The sequence below is a fragment of the Plectropomus leopardus genome, chromosome 7 (assembly GCF_008729295.1).
Source record: "Plectropomus leopardus isolate mb chromosome 7, YSFRI_Pleo_2.0, whole genome shotgun sequence".
NCBI classification, from domain to species: domain Eukaryota; kingdom Metazoa; phylum Chordata; class Actinopteri; order Perciformes; family Serranidae; genus Plectropomus; species Plectropomus leopardus.
Genome location: NC_056469.1, coordinates 25,878,822 through 25,898,457, shown reverse-complemented (window position 1 = coordinate 25,898,457; position 19,636 = coordinate 25,878,822). Strand labels below are relative to the sequence as shown.

Genomic DNA, 19,636 nt, shown 5'->3' with positions numbered 1-19,636 from the left:
TCTTCATTTTGTCCTCGTCCCTTAATGCATACCAGCTAGCTGAGATTATCTTTGGATGGAGTTTGAATCTCATGTTTGGCAAACAAAAGTCTTGAAAAGTCGTCGAAAAGTTTTGAAATTTTATCCATGAGAATATGTGGGAACCCTGATGTTTGTTTGTGTTATTATGTGACTTTGGTGCTTAAAGAGTTAGTTCAGATTCACCAAAGTCACGCAATAATACAAACAAACTAACTGATCGAGGCCACCAGCAACTCCTGCATCCTGTGAGGTAAAATTACTGTTGTTGTCAGTGGAGTCTGGTGGCTTTGAAGAGAACATAAATGCATATAACTGCTTAAAAAATGCCAAACCGGGGGAGTGCCAACCGCCATCTACTGTAGGTAATACACTGACTGTGGACAAACACCTCATACGACCCCAATTCAAAATATCCAAACTATCCTTCTAATACATGTACAGTATGTAATAACGTATGTACTGAATGAGTACTTTAACTGAAAAAGATGCCCTGTATTTTTAAGCATGTCAGATGTAAATAATGAAGCTTTATGGTGCAAAATGTTCTAACTTAACTGTATTTCTCTCTCTTCTCTTTCTCTATCATGCAACTATTCTATCTGCTCACTCATCTCTCTGTTTTTCCTCCTCCTTGTTCTCTCCTGTGTTTGCTTGCTCTCATCTTTTTTCCTTCTGTTCTTTTCTCTTCCCTCTCCACTGATTTGGTGCTCACTTTGGCTCTGTCTTTCCTGCCACCTTTTCTTTCTCCCTCTTCCTTCCTCCCTTCTGCATCAGATATACAAACTCTTCCTCGTGTATACTTCTTTGACTCCTATGCCACACTACAGGCTAATGGCTCCGACAGTAGGTTTTTCTCCTTTGCGTGTCACACTCACATTCCTCACTCCCACCTCTGCTTACATCACTCCTTTGTTTTCTGTCTGCCCAATTCCTAATGAATGTAGTGTGCCTTTGTAGTTTGCATTTGTGCTGTAGTGTCATGCGTTGTTATATGTTCATTCTTTTGTCATGTTGTCGCTGTGCTGTTTGCTCAGTTCTCTCTTCACTCTTTCATCACGTTTTTGCTTTTAGTGACAGTGCTGTGACTGTTTGAAGTAGCTTTTTCCATCGATGAAGAGACAATCCACCATGGCTGTGTAGAAATTCAGCCGTGTCAAGTGACAACGTTTACATGCACAAAATATTCCATGTTTTGTTCTTATTCCAAAAAATATTTCTGCTAAGCTGTTTACACGGCTAATGAAAATAAATATTCCACTAAAATTCCTGTGTACACGCAAACGTGCGCACACAGATTAACGTGCCAAAACATGATGTTTATTGAGCAAAATGTGGAAAAGTGGCTGGAGCATCAAAATAGGATTTTTTCACGGTTTTTCTACCATTGGCAGACCATATGAACACAGCCCCCTACTTTCATTCCTGCAGCTAAAATGTTGGCTTTGCAATATTTGTGCATATCCAAAAACATTTTGATATCCATGTTTTTCATAATGTTCAACAGAGGGTGTGTTTCTTCTGCTGACCAGATAATGTGAGCTTTGCTTTGGGTATGCATCTCTAACACAGCACTCTAAACTGTTTGCAAGGTGGTTCGTGTACAAAGTTTCCATAACCTCACACAGAGCTGACTGTAAACGGACAATAGGCCACGTATTAAGAGGCATATCCTGAATGGGCTGTATACATACCCAAATAATTCTGTTAATATCCGAAAAATAGCTGCATATCCCACATGTCTTAAAAGAAAAAAATGGAAAATCCAAGTGGAATATACTGTTTACATGACCTGTAACTAATAATTGTGGAATACTAGTGTGCATGTAAACGTACCCAAGGTAGCAGCATGCTCTCGATTAGTCACAAAAGCCACATTCAGGATCACATAAGAGTTTTGTACTGCCACAAATGACTGTAACTGGCATGGTTTTGTAAAAACCAACCAGGCAGAAATGTGATCCTGAATGAGCTATAGAGATGCAACATATCGGCGGACAGTACAGCCATTTAAAATGTTTAAAGAGTGACCTCAGAGCTGGTCTAAAGGTGTTATAAGTGTAGATATTTGGCTGATTGTGGGAAAGTTTTCTCACAGTACATCACCCCATTAAACTGTCAAAAGAGGAACAGATGAAATCATTATGGTCTTGTTTTTTTAGATGACAGGCAAACCCGCAGGCATGCCTGTCAAAACATGTCCAAAACTAACAGGCTAACTTAGAAAACTTGATATTCACCTGCACTGTGCTAACACTGTGTATGTGTGTGCCAATGGCCGATATGCTGTTAGAATTGGCTTTTAAAACATATCATTGCATCTCTAATGAATTCCTCTATGTTCTACCATCTGGTATCATCCGTCCAGAGACCTGATAACAGATGTGTAAGCAGGTGTGAAATCATAATGCCATGGTGTTCACACAGACATTGTCATGCCAGATCAAATCTGGAAAACGCTCAGTTCACACCACAAAACTGATAATTGTTGCTGAAACTGAGACTCCGTGTTTTCATCCAGTGGACAGGATCGTGGGTCTGGACCAGGTGTCGTCAGGAGAAAACAGCGGGCCGGTCACGTTCGGAGCGGCGGGGCTGAAGACAAAGAAGGGAATGTTCAGGACTGTTGGTCAACTTTACAAAGAGTCGCTCACAAAGCTGATGGCCACGCTGAGGAACACCAACCCCAACTTCCTGCGCTGCATCATCCCTAACCACGAGAAGAGGGTGAGACAGGGGATTGGAGGGGGAAGACATAGACATGTGGACACAGTTTTAAGTCAAAGGAGACTTGAAGGAAGTAAGAAAGGAAGAAACATCTGAGTTAATTTACTTTCTCTTGTCTGCTTGTGGTCAGGCCGGTAAGCTGTCCCCCCACCTGGTTTTGGACCAGCTGAGGTGTAATGGAGTCCTGGAGGGGATCCGTATCTGCAGACAGGGCTTCCCCAACCGCATCCCATTCCAGGAGTTCAGACAGAGGTGATTTGTGTTTGTATCATATTCGAGACATCGATGGGCCTTTTTCATTGCACTGTCATGCAGCGCCAATTTGCATTTCATCGTCAGTGTCAACAAGCCGCGACAAGGATGGTCTGTCTCTATAGTAGGGCCAAAAGGATGAATGGCAGGATGAAAAAACACCTAACCACCTAATTTTACCGTCCTGCTCTAAAAATGACATCCGGTTTTCTGTCTACCATGGGCCGGATTCCATGTGAGCGCAGCATCAGAGTTTTGTTTCTTTCCTGCGTTCTGTTTTTATATCTACTATATTTTACTTTTCATGTTCACTTTCAGTTAAGTTGCTGCTGATCGAAGTCGAACTTTTCCTTATTTTCTTGCTCCACAAAAAAACATTTACACAACAAAATAACAGGGGTCTTTTATTGTGAAGATCTATAGGAGATTAAATGTATTTATTTATCGAATTAGCTAAAATTTGTTAGCAGCTTGTCTTCAATCAAAACTAGTCTACTAATGCCATAATGCAGGAAGGAAAGTCAGAGCAGAAGCAGCCACAGTGAGATGTTAGATGAAGAGCTGCAGTCAACACGCTAAACTTATTTCACCTGCCATGCTTTGTGATGCAAAAACACAGTTTTAGCCTGAATCAGCCTGGTGCTTTTAAATGTCACCACTAAAGACAAGCCGTCATCAGTCAAAGACACTCCTTCAGGCAGGTTGCCCTGTTGTAATGAGACGCAAATCTGTGCCCCGCTGGGCTGATTGACTAAAGCAAACTAAGCAAAGTCAGCTTATGAGTGTGGAATCAGAACAAAAAACACACTAAATGCTGCATTAGACGGTGTCTGGCTCCTGCTGATGAACTTTATTAAACATCTTCAGTCTTGTGTCTCTTGCTCAAACACACACAGTTACAAAACCACATTTGTTTTCCAGATATGAGATCCTGACTCCTAACGCTATCCCTCGCACCTTCATGGATGGAAAACAAGCATCAGAGCTCATGGTGAGTGTGTTTTTTTTTTCTATAGCTATAAGAATTTAGAACAATGTAAAATGATTCAAATGGTTAAAGTCTCAAACCGCTGTTTCCTTGTTCAGATCGCAGCACTGGAGCTGGATAGCAACCTGTTCAGAGTGGGTCAGAGTAAAGTCTTCTTCAGAGCTGGAGTTCTGGCTCACCTGGAGGAAGAGAGAGACTTAAAGATCACTGACACCATCATTCGCTTCCAGAGTGCTGCCAGAGGCTACCTCGCACGCAAGTAAGAGCATTACCCAAGAGAGATCACGATTTAATTTCATCAGTCCATTAACAATCACTTTCTTACTAGAGTGATTGGAGGAGACAATGTGTCTCTCTTTAAGGAGCGCTCACTTGCTGCTGTTTAGGACGCAGTTTTGTATTTCGCTCTCAATTATAAATATTTAATTTTTTGTCAGCCCCTGTCCGTGTCTCAAGAATTGCAGCAGCATTGACAGGCATTTGGCCTTTAAACAACATAAATAATGAAGTCATATTTTTACAGTGGAAGCTAACTAATTAGAGGTAAGTTTATTTGTATAGAGTATTTCATGAACAGAGGAAAAACAGTGCTTTATCTCATACATTTGAGACGTCAAAATGCAAATTAAAAATTTGCTTAAAAACAAAATGATTGTTCCAGTCAGTCAGTGTTAGTCCTGTTGCATCACTGCACAGTGTACATGTTAGTAGAAAGCTGAAGTGGAGGTCAGAAAGGAGGTTATCCAAATCTCAGCCCACACAAAAGTAGTTAGTAAATTTACTTTGATGTTGATGTTGACAGATGTTATTTTCTGCTTAGTCCCACAAACAAAAGAGTAAAACATTTTGAGTTGGCATTTGTGAACTCTATTCAGTTCTGTTATTTCTGTGTCTGAAAGACAATGAGATCACATAAGACTTTATTCATCCGGAGGGAATTTTCTGTGCAGCAGTTGCAAGACAAAGTTGAAAGAGTGAAGATAAAAATAGTCAGTGCAAAATATAAAAAACTTGATCACATTAAGGTGCAAAGAGAGTGCAATCTAAATATATACAATGCCAATCCACCACCTTGAATCATTTCAGAGATTTCCCACACATGGATGATTTTTTGTTGTTGTTGATTTGTTGTGGCATTTATTTTACTTCTCAGAGCTTTCATGAAGAAGCAGCAGCAGCTGAGCGCTCTGAGGGTGATGCAGAGGAACTGCGCTGCGTACCTTAAACTCAGGAACTGGCAGTGGTGGCGGCTGTTCACCAAGGTACCATTCACACAGCTACATTACAATACAGACATGAAATGTAACTTTATTTTCTGATGCACCTTTCAAAACCAAAGCTACAAAGTGCTTTGCAAAATACAGCAGCATATAATATAGGTGCAAAGATAACAAATCATAAAGCAAGAATATTGTGCACAGAAAACACAATAAAACAGGGATTCCAAGACATGCTCAAACATAAAGAGATAAAAATGTTTTACTTTAACTTTTAGAAAAGAAAAAAAAGTGTCGGTTTGTACAGTTGGGTTAGGGTTATCTATTTGCAAAAAAAAAACAAGATATATACAGAGGAAGTCATTTCAGTGCTGGAGAGGCAGGAAGCCTAAATAGCTTATTCGTAGTCTTCCCCTATTCAAATAATAGAGAAAAACCTGACATTACTCATCGAGACAAAAAAAAAAGGCAACACCATTTTTACAAGCTTTTTAAATTGAGGCACTGACTCAGCTGATCTGATATTGAGGTGGAATTTATTTCTCCACGTTGGAGCTAAAATAGTAAATCCTGACCCCCTTTGATAGTCTAATCTGAGGTGTCTCGGAGCAGAATAAAGGGTTTGGAGTTCTGAAATACAAAGCGAAGCCAGACCATGTAGGGATTTAAAATCTTGAATTCAGTTCTGTACTGAATGGGGAGCTGCTGTACTTCCGCCAGGACTGAAGTAATGTGTGTAGTTCAGACGGGAGGAAATTAGGGTGAGGATAATTGGGACAACTCAGTTTTATGGTAGCATCGGCTTGACTCTGGCAGTATTTCTGCATTGTGAAAAGCAGGGTTGAACAAGACTCTTGACATGCTGAAATATGTGATAAACACATCTGCGACTGATCACTGACACAGCTGAAGAGTTCTGATTTATTGTTTGCATGTTTCAGTTTCTTTGAATTGCACTAGTAAAGCAAAGCAGCATTGTTTAAAAATTTACTGAAATGCAACGATAAAATAATAGAAAGGGATTGAATGACTACTTGGTGCAGAAATAAAAATCTGTTACAAATTATTACTTAACACAAGAAACACTTTGCTGTAAAATCCATACATTGAGTTTCGATTCGCTATGAGGGAAAGATCATAAGGGTCGCAGGAATTGGGACGTCTGTCACGTTGACCTCTGACTCTTTTTCTGTGCCAACCAGGTGAAGCCACTGCTGCAGGTGACCCGGCAGGACGAGGAGATCCAGATCAGAGAGACCGAGCTCCAGAAGGCCAAGGACAACCTCACCAAAGTAGAGCAACAGTACACAGAGCTGGACAGGAAGCACGCTCAGGTACACAAACCTCCGTCTTGTCCCACTGCTTGTCCTCCACTGCTCCCCTGACACTGAAAACCCTCTGTTATGAATCAGACAGAGCCTCTCCTCACTCCTCCTCTTCTTCCTCCTCTCTTTGTCATGTTCTAGCTGTTAGAGGAGAAGTCGGTGCTGGCAGACCAGCTGCAGGCAGAGGCAGAGCTGTTTGCCGAGGCGGAGGAGATGAGGGCCAGGTTGGCCAGTCGGAAACAGGAGCTGGAGGACGTGCTGGGTGAGCTGGAGAGTCGATTGGAGGAAGAGGAGGAGAAAGGCGTGCAGATGGCCAATGAGAAGAAGAGGATGCAGCAGAATATTCAGGTTAGGAGATTATATATAAATGAATTAATGCTCCAGAAATATGTAAACAAAAACAAACACTGACTGAATCATCTGTTCTTTCTGTCAGATTTGCTGAGTCATAAAAACAGGAGAAAATCTGCACTGTTACATGAAAATCATATCAAGTTTTTCATTTAACTTCTAATTATAAAATAAATGTTGATTTTACATTGTAATGGCTACAGAATAATGACACCATCAGCATTTAGATTGGTTCTCGCTTTCACTCTGCAATTCTGTCTGCCAACGAGTACGATCTCTTGGCCAAATGAAGGATCCATTAACGACAAAGGAAGTGTGTCAGCCGCACACACACACATAGGATACCACTTTTGTTTTTCCTGGTTGCTATTCCCAGTAACCAAAGAGTATTAATGTAAGTTCTTCACAGTTACTCTTGAGGTTGTAATAATACATTCATCTGGATTGATATATCGATTCAATAGTTAGCGATCCAGTATTATCAATGCAAAGTAAAAACATTGATACATATCATCTCTAAGATATGCCTTTATTTTGAAATTCCCATGGCATGTCTGTGTCACCATTTCACTTTACTCACAAATCCTTCCTTAACATTCAAACACAGGCGGATAATAGTGAGCAGTGTTGAGGATATTTACTGGTATCGTCTCAAGTTGATCGCAGGCCCCTTAATTGAATTCAATCAAAATTGAATCGTGACAGACTTTGTGATTTCAGAAAATATCAAATCTTTGTCCAAAGAATCAACATGATATCATGTCATGGTGAGATTTGAACTTTACACCCCTAGTTAATACCCACAGTTGTGGAAATGATCAACAGTGGAACAACTGCGGAAAACAAAATGTAGTGTGTCCTGTGTTGGTGGTAGATTGTAGGCTCTCAAGAAAACTGAAAGCTGTCCGGTTGTCTGTGCTATAGCGGTGATAACAATAATACCACTTGGAAACTATATGAGGGAATGCTGAAAAGTTGTTTGTTTCCTCTTGAAATCTTCTTCTCTCCTTGCCAGGACCTGGAGGAGCAGTTAGAGGAGGAGGAAAGTGCCCGACAGCGCCTCCTGTTGGAGAAGGTCACCTTGGAGACCAAAGTGAAGGGTCTGGAAACCGACCTGATGAATGCAGGGGAGCAGAGAGACCGACTCAGCAAGGTGGGCGTCACATTCTGACTTAATCATCTAGCGTGAGTTTGTTTTGCACATTGTTGTATACATACTTTTTATACACGCAGGATCCAATGCAATTGTTGTTTTCTCTGAGCAGGAGAAGAAACAGCTGGAGGAGCGTCTGAGCGAGGTGACCGATCAGCTCACTGAGGAAGAGGAGAAAACCAAAAGCCTAAACAAACTCAAGAACAAGCAGGAGGCCGTCATCGCTGATCTTGAGGGTAACTGTCTCAATATCAACCTTTAGTGTAATAACGTAACTTTGCTTTCAATGTTGCAGTCAATCCTATTGATCCACTCTCATGCTGTGATAGCATTAACATTACCGCGTCAAATGTTACTGAATAAGATAAACACATTTTTTTGCAAAACTTTTAAGTATTCTAAGTAGTATTATTTATAATTACAAGACCATATTTTGGTACAATGTAAAGTTGAAGCAAATTTCAACAGCTTTAAATTGATATTTATATTATATTATATATTTTTTTTATTGTTATCATTATTTTAACAAAATGTTTATTCAAATTTCAATTATATATTACTTTGTTGTCAGGAAATAAAAAGAAAAAAGAACTATTCACAGTTTGGCAAAAAGAAAGACACATTAAAAGAAATAGTAATGAGTTTTGGCCAAATTCAAAGTGAAATATGTAAAGCACCTTATCAGTCCATGGATTTAGAAACCTGTCTATCTTTATATGGATTTTTTAAAATTATTATTATTATTATTATTATGTATATATCCTATATATAGACCTATTTTACAAATATTTTTCTAAAAATAAATTATTGATATAAAAAAATACAATCTCAATAAAAGGCAGAAAGGCAATTTCATTCATTCAACTTCATTCCTAATTCCTGTTATCCAGCTTTCTGTGATCTGTGATCTGTAATCTGTTGCCTCTGTTGTGTTCAGGGCGCCTGAAGCGTGAGGAGCAGGGACGCCAGGAGCAGGAGAAGTGTAAGAGGAAGATGGAGAGCGACTCGTTGGAGGTCCAGGAGCAGCTGTCGGAGCTGAACATGGTGTCTGCCGACCTGAGGAACACTCTGTGTCAGAAGGAGAAGGAAATCACCACCCTGCAAGGCCGGTGAGGCACAGAGCGACATATGATGGACGCAGAAATGAAGGCTGGTCATAGGTTTTTGTACACTACTTCCCTTAATTCATCTGTCTTTCTTTGTTTCTGTCAGGTTGGAGGAAGAAGGAGCACGTCGAGCAGAAGCCCAGAGGTCACTGAGGGAGGCCATGTCCCAGGTGTCTGAGCTGAAGGAGGAAGTGGAAAATGAGCGAGGGATGAGGGAAAGGGCGGAGAAACAGAGGCGAGACCTGGGGGAGGAGCTGGAGGCTTTGAGAACTGAGCTGGAGGACACTCTGGACACTACAGCTGCTCAGCAGGAGCTCAGGTAAATGAGACAGTTAACTTACATTAGCTTTTGAAATTTACATGTTTACTTTTTGTGTTTCTGTTGTCAGAAAAAAAGGAAAGTTTAAAAAAAGGGCAAGAATTGGACCGCTTTGATCTTCCTCTTCCATCTCTGCAGGTCTCGTCGGGAGGCGGAGTTGAATGATCTCCAGCGGTGTGTTGAAGAGGAGACTCGTCGTCATGAGGCCCAGGTTTCAGAACTCAGAGTCAAACACAGCGCCGCCATAGACAACCTCCAGGAACAGCTGGACAACAGCAAGAGAGTAAGAGATACACGCTCACACACAAACACACATGTACGTGTAAACATGACACTCATCTTGTTTCTTCTGTGTTGTCTCTCAGGCGCGTCAATCCCTGGAGAAGGCCAAGGCGATGCTGGAGGAGGAGAGGCAAAATTTGAGCTCAGAGCTCAAGAGCCTCCAAGCGAGCCGCACAGAGAGCGAGAGGGGCCGCAAGAGGGCCGAGAGTCAGCTGCTGGAGCTCAACGCCCGACTGGCTCAGGCTGACAGAGAGCGAGAGGAAAGGGAGGAGCGAGTGCACAAGCTGCAGGTGCAAATGGACACAAATGCAATGATATTAAACTTTGAAGTTATATGTTCAGTTTTGAGTTTGTTGTTTGTTCAAAGGGGTGTTACTTTGAACGTCACAAAATCAGATTCTGGTTCTGCAGTGAAGAGAGCCTCCTGTATTTGTTTTGGTAAATTTGCCTTAATTCCTACTCTGTCTTCTTTCAGGGTGAGATTGAGAATCTCTCCAGCAGTGTGTCTGACTCTGACACCAAAACCCTTAGGCTCGCTAAAGAGGTCAGCAGCCTGGAGAGCCAGCTGAATGATGCAAAGGTAACAAAGTGAAACACGTACAGACACCAGCGTCGGGTCCACGGGGATGTTAGGCTGCAGCCACAGAAAACTTTAGCACTTGAGAGAATAGCAATAGTTTTTCAAATATTTTGAAAAAAAACCTCCATCGCCCTGGTCTTGACTCAAAAACATGCATTGGAAGATGTAGTTGCAAGCAAAAAAATATATAATAGCTTTTGCATCTCTTTTAGCTACATGACTTACTTAAATGGAAGGAAAAATGTCCTCCAAACTTTAAGCTATGAATTCATGACCATGTGCAGCATCTGACCTACAAGAATGTTATGCTATAAGCCAACCTGTTTTTAGCTACAAAGAAAAAAATTGAGACCATTGATAAAGCAGTTTTGTACTACTGATGCCATATTATATGTAGTTTAGTAATTATAATTCTTATTATTTGGTACTTGTTTTTAAATTAAGTATTTTTTATCTTTTATGTCTTATTTTTTGTCACATTGAATTTGTCATTATATATACAAAGAGAGAGATCCTGTTAGATTGCAATGGGAATTGGGCTCTTTTGTACGATTTTAAATATATAAAAAGACACTGAGCAAATAAAACCCACATGTCTGGTCACCCTGCTTTGGCTGACTTTCTTGTCTTTCTTTCTCTCTCAGGAGCTGCTACAGGATGAAACCCGTCAAAAGATGGCTCTGGGCTCGAGGGTGCGAGCACTGGAGGAGGAGAAGAATGGACTAATGGAGAGACTTGAGGAGGAGGAGGAGAGAGCCAAAGAGTTAAGCCGGCAGATTCAGACTCATACCCAGCAGGTAAATCGGAGACCCACGCAGGCTGTTTTTAGTTCTGGCACTGCTGCTTCATCTATGTAGATATCAATCAATCAACTCATTTTATTCCGGACTGTAGTTCACAGAAAGAAAAGATCAAAACTACCAAAACGCAGTAAAAAAAACTGTTTCTAACATCCCCTGATAATTCACTATATCCACAGTCTAACCATGTAAAACTGATGGTTATTGCTTTGAGATTTCAGTAGAATGACATTCATATACCCTCTCTGCTCCTCTGCAGCTGGCAGAGCTCCGTAAGCAGTCAGAGGAGGTCAACACTGCGGTGGAAGCCGGAGAGGAGACACGCAGGAAGCTCCAGAGGGAGCTGGACAGTGCTGTCCAGAGGGAGCGACAGAGGGAGGAGGAGAAAGAGAGGGTGGAGAGGCAGAGGGAGCGACTGAGGGAGGAAATAGAGGACATGACACTCGCCCTGCAGAGAGAGAGACAGAACTGCACGGCCCTGGAGAAGAGGCAGAAGAAGTTTGACCAGGTCAGAGCCTCAGGAGTTTGCATCCATGCACGGGCTGCAGAAATATTCATGAAATGTCTTCCTTTGACCTCAAACTTTATCTCCGTCACCCTATCAGTGTCTGGCAGAGGAGAAGGCGGTGAGCGCTCGGCTGGCTGAGGAAAGGGACAGAGCGGAAGCAGAGAGCAGAGAAAAGGAGACAAGATGTCTGGCTCTTGCCCGAGCCCTGCAGGTAAACCAACTGAGAAAAGACACCACCGATTTTTGTTGTGTATATGTGGTTGCAGTGATTGAATAGGACCTGATAAGATAAAACAATCCTTTCTTAGTCCCACGATGGGGAAATTGGGAAATGGGGAATTGTTACAGCAAATATTTGCGTCACTTGTGCATGTTTACATGCTTTGATGTTCCCTACAGCCAGATTCTCACTCACTCTAATAACCATATTCCTGCATAAAACCAACCTCTGCACAGGACTACATATGTACTACTAACTTTATAATGCAGTGCTTGAGAAAGAAAAAGATGATTTGTACAACAATCACTTAAATTTGTTTAAGAATTAACTTGAAAAGGTTCTAAAAAGTATTAAATGTAAGAGTCTGATACCTGTAGACACCCTGCTTTAATCTTGTGTGTGTCTGTGTGTAGGATGCCAAGGAGCAGGGGGATGAGCTGGAGAGGTCCAACAAGCAGCTCCGTCTGGAAATGGAACATCTTGTAAACCAGCAGGACGATGTCGGCAAGAACGTAAGAATCGTCCTCTCAGGACTTCTCTGTTGTTTCTCTGTCTCAGTCCTCAGTGAGTCACTGTCTCTTTCTGCTCTTGCGTCAGGTCCATGAGCTGGAGCGTACCCGCAGGACCTTAGAGACAGAAGCCCAGAACCTGCGGGTGCAGACACAGGAGCTGGAGGAGGAGCTGACAGAGGCGGAGAACTCGCGGTTGAGGCTGGAGGTCACCCTGCAGGCGCTCAAGGCTCAGTTCGAGAGGGAGCTAAGCACCAGCGAGGAGAAGGGAGAGGAGAAGAGGAGGGCGCTCAGCAAACAGGTAAACAGAGGAAGAGGAGAGTAAATCACAAAAGCTGTTGCTGCTGTTCTTCTCATCCAAAGGACTTAAAATGTTCTTCTCATGTCAGGTGAGGGAGTTGGAGATCCAGCTGGAGGAGGAGAGGAGTCAGCGCTCTCAGGCTGTGTCGTCCAAGAAACAGCTGGAAGCAGAACTGCAGGACTCAGAGTCCCAGGTGGAGTCGACCAACCGCGGGAAAGAGGAGGCTGTGAAGCAGCTGCGTAGGCTACAGGTAAAGACATCTGCCCGCACATACACATCGATTTTCTGTACTCGTCAATGGCCTGATTTTTTTTTTTTTAAATCTGTATTTGTCACAGGCTCAAATGAAGGAAGTGCTGCGTGAGCTAGATGAGACCAAGTTGGCTCGGGATGAGGTGATCGCACAGTCGAAAGACAACGAGAAGAAGATCCAAACTCTGGAAGCAGAAGTTCTGCAATTCACTGAGGTGTGTTAAACTGAAACCCAGCAGAAACATTAAGATATAACGCTTTTAACCCTCTGACACCAACATAGACCCATTTTGTCTTTTGAAGGGGCAAAAGGGGTTCTTTAGGGAAGCAGGTCAACAGTGTTTGTCGCATAAATGTTGTGGAAGCTGGTAACCTGAAGATTAATTTGAGATGCAGCTAACACTGAGTTTCAAGTTTTTCTAATCATAAATATGTAATAAACATTATGTTTTGGTTTGGCCCCTATTCAAACTTTAAAAGTTCAGAGTGTACCAGGACCTGCTACCACTTGATTCCTTATGTTTTCTAGTTTCAGCCTCTTAAAAACACGAATGTCAGCTGGGGTCACTGGCGGCCCAGCGGGTCTCTCTGGGCTGGAATGACTTGTAACGCCTTTCTGCCTTCATTTTTTCTGTGCAGGAGCTTTCTGTATCAGAGAGGCAGAAGAGACAGGCTCAGCAGGAGAGAGACGAGTTGGCTGATGAGATGGTCAACAGCAGCTCTGGAAAGTTAGTTCCACTTTACTGCACTATAGTAATCAGTGTGTTGCTGATCAGTTTGTAGACTTGTGTTGATTTGACTAAAATGTGATGTTTGTCCAGGAACGCTCTGTTCGAAGAGAAGCGGAGGTTAGAAGCTCGGGTCAGTCAGCTGGAGGAGGAGCTGGAGGAGGAGCAGAGTAACTTTGAACTGCTGACGGAAAGACAAAGGAAGAACGCTCTACAGGTACGCTAGATGATCCGGCACACACACACACACACACACACACACACACACACACACACACCACTCTCTCTGTCACCTCATGCATTGAGATTAATTACTAATTTCAAACCCGTCATTCTTCGCTTTATCCTGTTTGAGAGTTGATCCTTTGATCACAGTTTAAGTCATTTTACATGCTGTAACTATGGTTCTTCACAAAACTTCACAAATGTGAGGATTTTCTATTTTAAGTATTTTTAAAAAACAAAAAAATAATCACTTTTCTATGTCATCTTCTACACATCAATGTCAGGGTGTATCTTAGCTGGTCTCTTAATTTTTCTTGTCTTCATGGTTCACTTACGGCATATATTAATGTACTTTTTAGTCCTTCCTCCTAGTAACTGTATTTTGTGTTCTTTTTGTGTTTTATATTGTTTGTTTTGGAGTTGTATTTTTTTTGTATTTTTGTATTTTTGTTCTGTCTGTAATTTAATTTTGCTGCCTGTGAGATAGAAAGATATTTAAGATAAAGATGTTTTTCTGGTTAAATAAAGTTGTTTTTTTTAAATTACATACATGCAAAGCACTTTCCCTCATCCTTGCTCTGCTCGTGGTCCAGGTGGAGACTATGACCGTGCAGCTGCAGGGAGAGAGGACTTTGGCGCAGAAGGCGGAGGCGGCTCGGGAGCAGCTGGAGCGGCAGAATAAGGAGCTGAAGACCAGACTGGGGGAGCTGGAGGGAACAGTGAGGGGCAAACACAAGCTCAACGTCGCCGCCCTGGAGGCCAAGATAGAGTCGATGGAGGAGCAGCTGGAACAGGAGCGACAGTGAGAGAAACAGACACACACTTTGATCACAGTTTTTTCTTTTCAGTATTTTATTTTATTTGAAGGTACCAATTGTTTGTGAAGATGTCACTGTCACTGTGGGTAATTGTGACGAGATTTCTCACTATTTTAAGTATTTTTACAAATCAAAAAAATAATCAGTTCATTGAGTAAAATAATCACGGTGGTACAGTTGTCAGGTGAAGCTTTGAAGAAAGAAAAAAGTTCCTACATGAAACTGCTCATAGCACGCTCTGTTGATTATCTTGAGTTACGGCGTCATGATTTCTAGAAAGCGACATTTCTGTTGAGTTTTTCAAATGTATTTTTTGGCGCTTTGAGCACCACAAGCTGAGTGACATCTAGTTCCATTACGGCCGATATTTTAAAAACTCACACGAAAACATTTATTCTCATAAACAGTAATGCGGGTAAAAGGAAACATGTACTTTGGATTTGGGGAGAACTGTCTCTTTAAGGCTTCTCCATGTCCATAACAAACTTCTTGCCCTTTTTTCCTGGCCACACAAACCACATAGTGAACATGATTTTAAACTAATATCATTTTAAAATCACATACCACTTTTGAAGCGGGTCTGCGGTGTTAAATTGAGATGGAAACTCCCCTGAAACCGTGCCGAATGCCCCTAAATCACAGTTAGGCGGTAGTGTTTCATAGATGTCTTGAATTTTTTGGTGCAACAGGTATCTTTTAATGAACTTTCCCATCTCTCAGGGAACGAGCCATTGCCAACAAACTGGTGCGGAAGACGGAGAAGAAACTGAAGGAGGTGATGATGCAGGCAGAAGACGAGAGAAGACACGCAGACCAGTACAGAGAGCAGGTAAGAAAATTAACATCCACGAGAGGATACAGAGAACTGTAAAGCCAGAGACATGAAATAATCATTTAATGGGGGTCAGGTCCGCTAAGCTCTGGGCTCTAATTGTGAGCCGGAGCACAAAGAGAGTGTTGAAAAATCATCCTAAAATGAGTGATTTATCCGGCTCAGTCCAACCTAATCCTAATCCCACCGGGCATCTGTGTGTTCATTGGGAAGATGGAGCGTTTCCTTCTCCGAAAAATAAATCCATCAGCAGCAGCAGAGCCACCGACTCTCCTCCCAAAACATCATCGGTGATAATCTGCAGGTTTAATCTGACTCCTGATCCCTATCAGTCCTCCTGTTCCCGGAATAATCTCTCTTTTTATACATGCGTCCCTTTCTCTTTCTCCCCGACCTCTGCATTGCACTCCGCCCTTTTCCTCCTCCTCCTCCTCCTCCTCCTCCTCCTCCCCTCCTCTCGTCCCCCTTCGTCCTCCTAGCTGGATAAGTCGATGGTGCGCCTGAAGCAGCTGAAGAGGCAGCTGGAGGAGGTGGAGGAGGAGAACTCCCGCTCAAACGCTCAGAAGAGGAAGCTGCAGAGAGAGATGGAGGAGCTCAGCGACAGCCATCAGAGCATGACGCGAGAGATCGCCTCTCTCCGCAGCCAGCTCAGGTAATCTTTTCTGCATACGTGTGTGTGCATGCATTTTAAGTTCTCATCATTTATTGTTGTTTTGTTTGTTTTTAACCCCCCCATTAACTCCATGTGATTTTTTTGTTTTGTTCTTTTGTTGCATCCGTTTGTGTCCATCTAAAACCGTGTGTGTCCGTCACACCAACACTCAGCATCCCTGAATGGAGAGCAGATCAGTAGGTCAATGTGTGTGTCATATTTTTATTATTTGTGTGTGTGTGTGTGTGTGTGTGTGTGTGTGTGTAATGGTGGAGGCTTAATGCACATGTACATCTCATTTCGCACATGTGCTGAATGTTTTATTGTTTGCTTTTTTGCGCAATTCATCTGTAGTTACATAATATGTCTTGATTCAGTTTTAATCTTTGCTGCTGAACTTTCGCCCTCCACTGTCGTTCTGCTGTTCTCCTGAGAGCAAATAGCACAAAAACAATCAGCTGTTTAAATGTCTTGGATTGACAACCTTTCATTAGTAATTGATGGATAATTTAAGTAATTTATCAAGCGAAAATACAAGCAAACATTTGCTGTCTCAAGCTTTTCAATTGTAAATATTTGCTTCTTTCTTTGTTTGATGGTTCTTGTAAATTGGGAATATTTAAATTTGGGCTGTTGGTCGGACCAAGCAAGCCATTTAAATACATCATATTGTAGCACTTCTCACTATTTTTGGACACTGGCATATTTTTTAGACTAAACAATCAATTTACTAATAGAAAAATAATCAATATGTTAATCAATAATGAATGCAAGAAGCAGCTGATTCGCTGTATAGGCCTGAATACAAAACAATATCAGAATTTTTTTTATTAAAGTGGGGTTTGTATTATATTCAAGGAATAGACATTTACTTCTTGCAACTACTGATTTCTCTTTTTTTTTTTTTTAAATAATGTCGGCTCAGGCAGAAAGTGTTGCATTATGGGTTGTTTGTAGCCTTGATGCTAGGTTAGTTTTGAGCGCGTCAGTCCTGAAAGCGTTTAAGCTGCAGAAAGTGGTCTTGCTGACTTTCTTTTGACATTGTAGTCTTTTTTCTTAATGAGATGTATAACATTTAACATAGAATATCGCTTTGTTTCTTTCTCCAAGGCCTGTTGTCATTGTTAACTTGAAGTTTTTATTTTTTTTAAACTGCTTTTTAGTCTTGCCTTTTTTCTCAACATTTCGTGCTGATGTAGTCACTGTCAGGGTTAAATCATCACGTCTTATCGTATCATCTCAGTCGTGGAAAAGAGGGACGCTGACAAACACATTTAGACAAAGTTTTTGATAACAAAATGAACACCGCCATGGACTTATAGTATCTCTGGGACTAATAAACTTCAGAACTGCTTTGTATCTTCAAAAAATCGCTTTCAAAAACCAGGTCTTGGGAGAGGGAGGGTGGACTTCTGAGCAGGGTCGTACGGTAGTTTTCCAGAGAAATGCACTCAGCTGGTTTCCAGCACGATAGACTGTAACTCTGTCTCTCTATCTGTCCAGGCGTGCTCCGTTGCCCCTGGCGATGCGTGGACGCAGAGTGCTGGTTGACGACTTGTCATTGGAGAATTCTGACTCAGAGGACCCCCCCGCCTCACCAACCCCTTCCTCTGGACCCCCAGGGACCCCGACTCCCTCCTCTGAACACAGCCTGGACCCTCCGCCACCCTACAGCGTCAACAACACAGAGTGACGCACACACAGACTCAGTAACACACACACACACACACACACACACACACACACACACACACACGTCGGCCTCTCGCAGCCTCGACTACTCAGGGGTGAAGGAGTGACACACACACAACACATAACAACACCGTAGTTTATAAATTTAGGGTAAATACATCAGGCGCTATAACTGTAAAACAACCTCACTGAAAAAGTGTAAAAATTTTACAAAGAGGCATCTGGAATTAATTTTTATTTTATAACAAACTGTGACATTAAAAAAAAAAAATGTAACAGAGACTGGAAATTTCTACACGACATCTCTGTTATGCACTTCTGAGAAACTACATTTCCCAGAGTTCTGAGGAGAAATCAACCAATTTCATGATGCTGTACATTAACCAGAGCGCAGAAAACATTACGGTGGTCTTTTACATTAGGAGGTATTTCAAACTAAGCCATGTTTAACCCTGTGATGAGGATTGAATATATAATTTATATATATATATATACAATCTGATTTTCTAAAGGGCTGCTGGAGGGTGAAAATACTTCTGAAAGATGTTGAGACAGTCTATGTTAAATCACACAGGAGAAGTCAAATACACACATTACTTCTGACATTTTGATATGTCAATTTTAAAAACATTAAATAGGAGGCTTGAGATAATTTGGCAAACAGAAAGAAAAAAATGTGACAGAGAAACAGCAATTAATAACTGATATTTAATTAAACTTTTATCGTAAATGGTTGATCAGAAACTGGGAAGCATTACACTAAGTTCCATAATATATTATCAGATTTGTCTCAACATTTGACCATAAAAAAGTTGTATTAAATAAATAATAAATCCTTTTTCAGTAGATTAGAAATGCTGTTAGAAAATGCAGTAGGTGGTATTAGATAGTTTCTTTAACTAAAATCTTAACATATTGCTTCAGAAATTTGTATAATTTATATCCAATGTGAACTTAAGTTATTGATCGCTGGTTATTTTACTGTGCGACTCTTCTCGTCTTGTGGGGAAACACGTCAGTCGGATCATTTCTGCTCCTGCTGGCGCTGAACTGGTCAGTCAGCGCTCACAGCGTCGGGTCTCAGAGGTGAATTTGCATGGCAGACTTCACTGGTGGATAACTGGTTTGACTGGTGTAGAAAAAAATGTATTGGTTGTCAACACGATGAGAAATAACCTGCTGAGAACTGTATTAATTGATCTTTTCATCCAAAGCAGTACAAATTGTGACGTTTTTTTTCTTCTTTTTAGACTGATAAACACATCACATTTTATTTTGACAAGCATCTTGTACATTGTAATTTTGATTTTTACAAATTATCTGTGTAAAAATTATTGATCAAACAAAGCTTTTGTGTTTAACCAAATGGTGGGCGTATGGATGAGAAAAAGGGATTTAAATAAGTAGTAAACGTAGAGTAGCTGTAGAGTAGATGAGAGTAGAGTCTGGTGATTCTACTGATGATCTCGTCAGTAGAATAAACTCAGTCTCCGCTCTGTGTAGAATAACTGAGCACGAGACTCAAAGCATTTTCAGAAACTAGTAGTATTAGATAAAAAAATGACAATGGAGGCACTGAGGAATGAATTTTTATGAAGCAAACGGCAAGTAGAACAAAAGTAGATTTTTTTTACCTAGCTATCGACTCAAAGCGACGCTTGATGACCCTGCTGTGAAACAGACGATGTTTTTGTGAAACCTGGTTTCAGATACATGTTTATTTTTGGTGAGACATCTCCGTTTTCCTCAGCATGTTTAATTTATTGTTTAACAGACAGTTT

The 19,636-nt window shown here is 41.4% G+C and overlaps 1 protein-coding gene across 6 annotated transcripts in view; it reads left to right on the top strand.

Moving 5' to 3' along the window:
• Nucleotides 1-18,674, top strand: part of myh14 (myosin, heavy chain 14, non-muscle) — a 40,169-nt gene extending 21,495 nt beyond the window's left edge. For 3 of the 6 annotated variants that reach the window (XM_042489718.1, XM_042489716.1, XM_042489715.1), the window contains 29 exons: nucleotides 796-864; nucleotides 2,540-2,745; nucleotides 2,876-2,997; nucleotides 3,919-3,988; nucleotides 4,084-4,244; nucleotides 5,139-5,247; nucleotides 6,405-6,536; nucleotides 6,669-6,875; nucleotides 7,894-8,031; nucleotides 8,144-8,267; nucleotides 8,969-9,140; nucleotides 9,244-9,456; nucleotides 9,595-9,739; nucleotides 9,822-10,028; nucleotides 10,214-10,318; nucleotides 10,963-11,115; nucleotides 11,378-11,626; nucleotides 11,724-11,837; nucleotides 12,260-12,358; nucleotides 12,444-12,656; nucleotides 12,745-12,906; nucleotides 12,995-13,123; nucleotides 13,548-13,636; nucleotides 13,730-13,853; nucleotides 14,455-14,663; nucleotides 15,400-15,508; nucleotides 15,991-16,163; nucleotides 16,337-16,360; nucleotides 17,667-18,674. In XM_042489718.1, the coding sequence (XP_042345652.1) occupies nucleotides 796-864; nucleotides 2,540-2,745; nucleotides 2,876-2,997; nucleotides 3,919-3,988; nucleotides 4,084-4,244; nucleotides 5,139-5,247; nucleotides 6,405-6,536; nucleotides 6,669-6,875; nucleotides 7,894-8,031; nucleotides 8,144-8,267; nucleotides 8,969-9,140; nucleotides 9,244-9,456; nucleotides 9,595-9,739; nucleotides 9,822-10,028; nucleotides 10,214-10,318; nucleotides 10,963-11,115; nucleotides 11,378-11,626; nucleotides 11,724-11,837; nucleotides 12,260-12,358; nucleotides 12,444-12,656; nucleotides 12,745-12,906; nucleotides 12,995-13,123; nucleotides 13,548-13,636; nucleotides 13,730-13,853; nucleotides 14,455-14,663; nucleotides 15,400-15,508; nucleotides 15,991-16,163; nucleotides 16,337-16,360; nucleotides 17,667-17,856 (4,217 nt within the window). In that variant the 3' untranslated portion in view covers nucleotides 17,857-18,674. Of the gene's footprint in view, nucleotides 1-795; nucleotides 865-2,539; nucleotides 2,746-2,875; nucleotides 2,998-3,918; nucleotides 3,989-4,083; nucleotides 4,245-5,138; nucleotides 5,248-6,404; nucleotides 6,537-6,668; nucleotides 6,876-7,893; nucleotides 8,032-8,143; nucleotides 8,268-8,968; nucleotides 9,141-9,243; nucleotides 9,457-9,594; nucleotides 9,740-9,821; nucleotides 10,029-10,213; nucleotides 10,319-10,962; nucleotides 11,116-11,377; nucleotides 11,627-11,723; nucleotides 11,838-12,259; nucleotides 12,359-12,443; nucleotides 12,657-12,744; nucleotides 12,907-12,994; nucleotides 13,124-13,547; nucleotides 13,637-13,729; nucleotides 13,854-14,454; nucleotides 14,664-15,399; nucleotides 15,509-15,990; nucleotides 16,164-16,336; nucleotides 16,371-17,666 lie in introns of all 6 variants that reach the window. The other 3 variants (XM_042489720.1, XM_042489719.1, XM_042489717.1) reach the window with 3 other exon arrangements.
• Nucleotides 18,675-19,636: the final 962 nt, after the last annotated feature.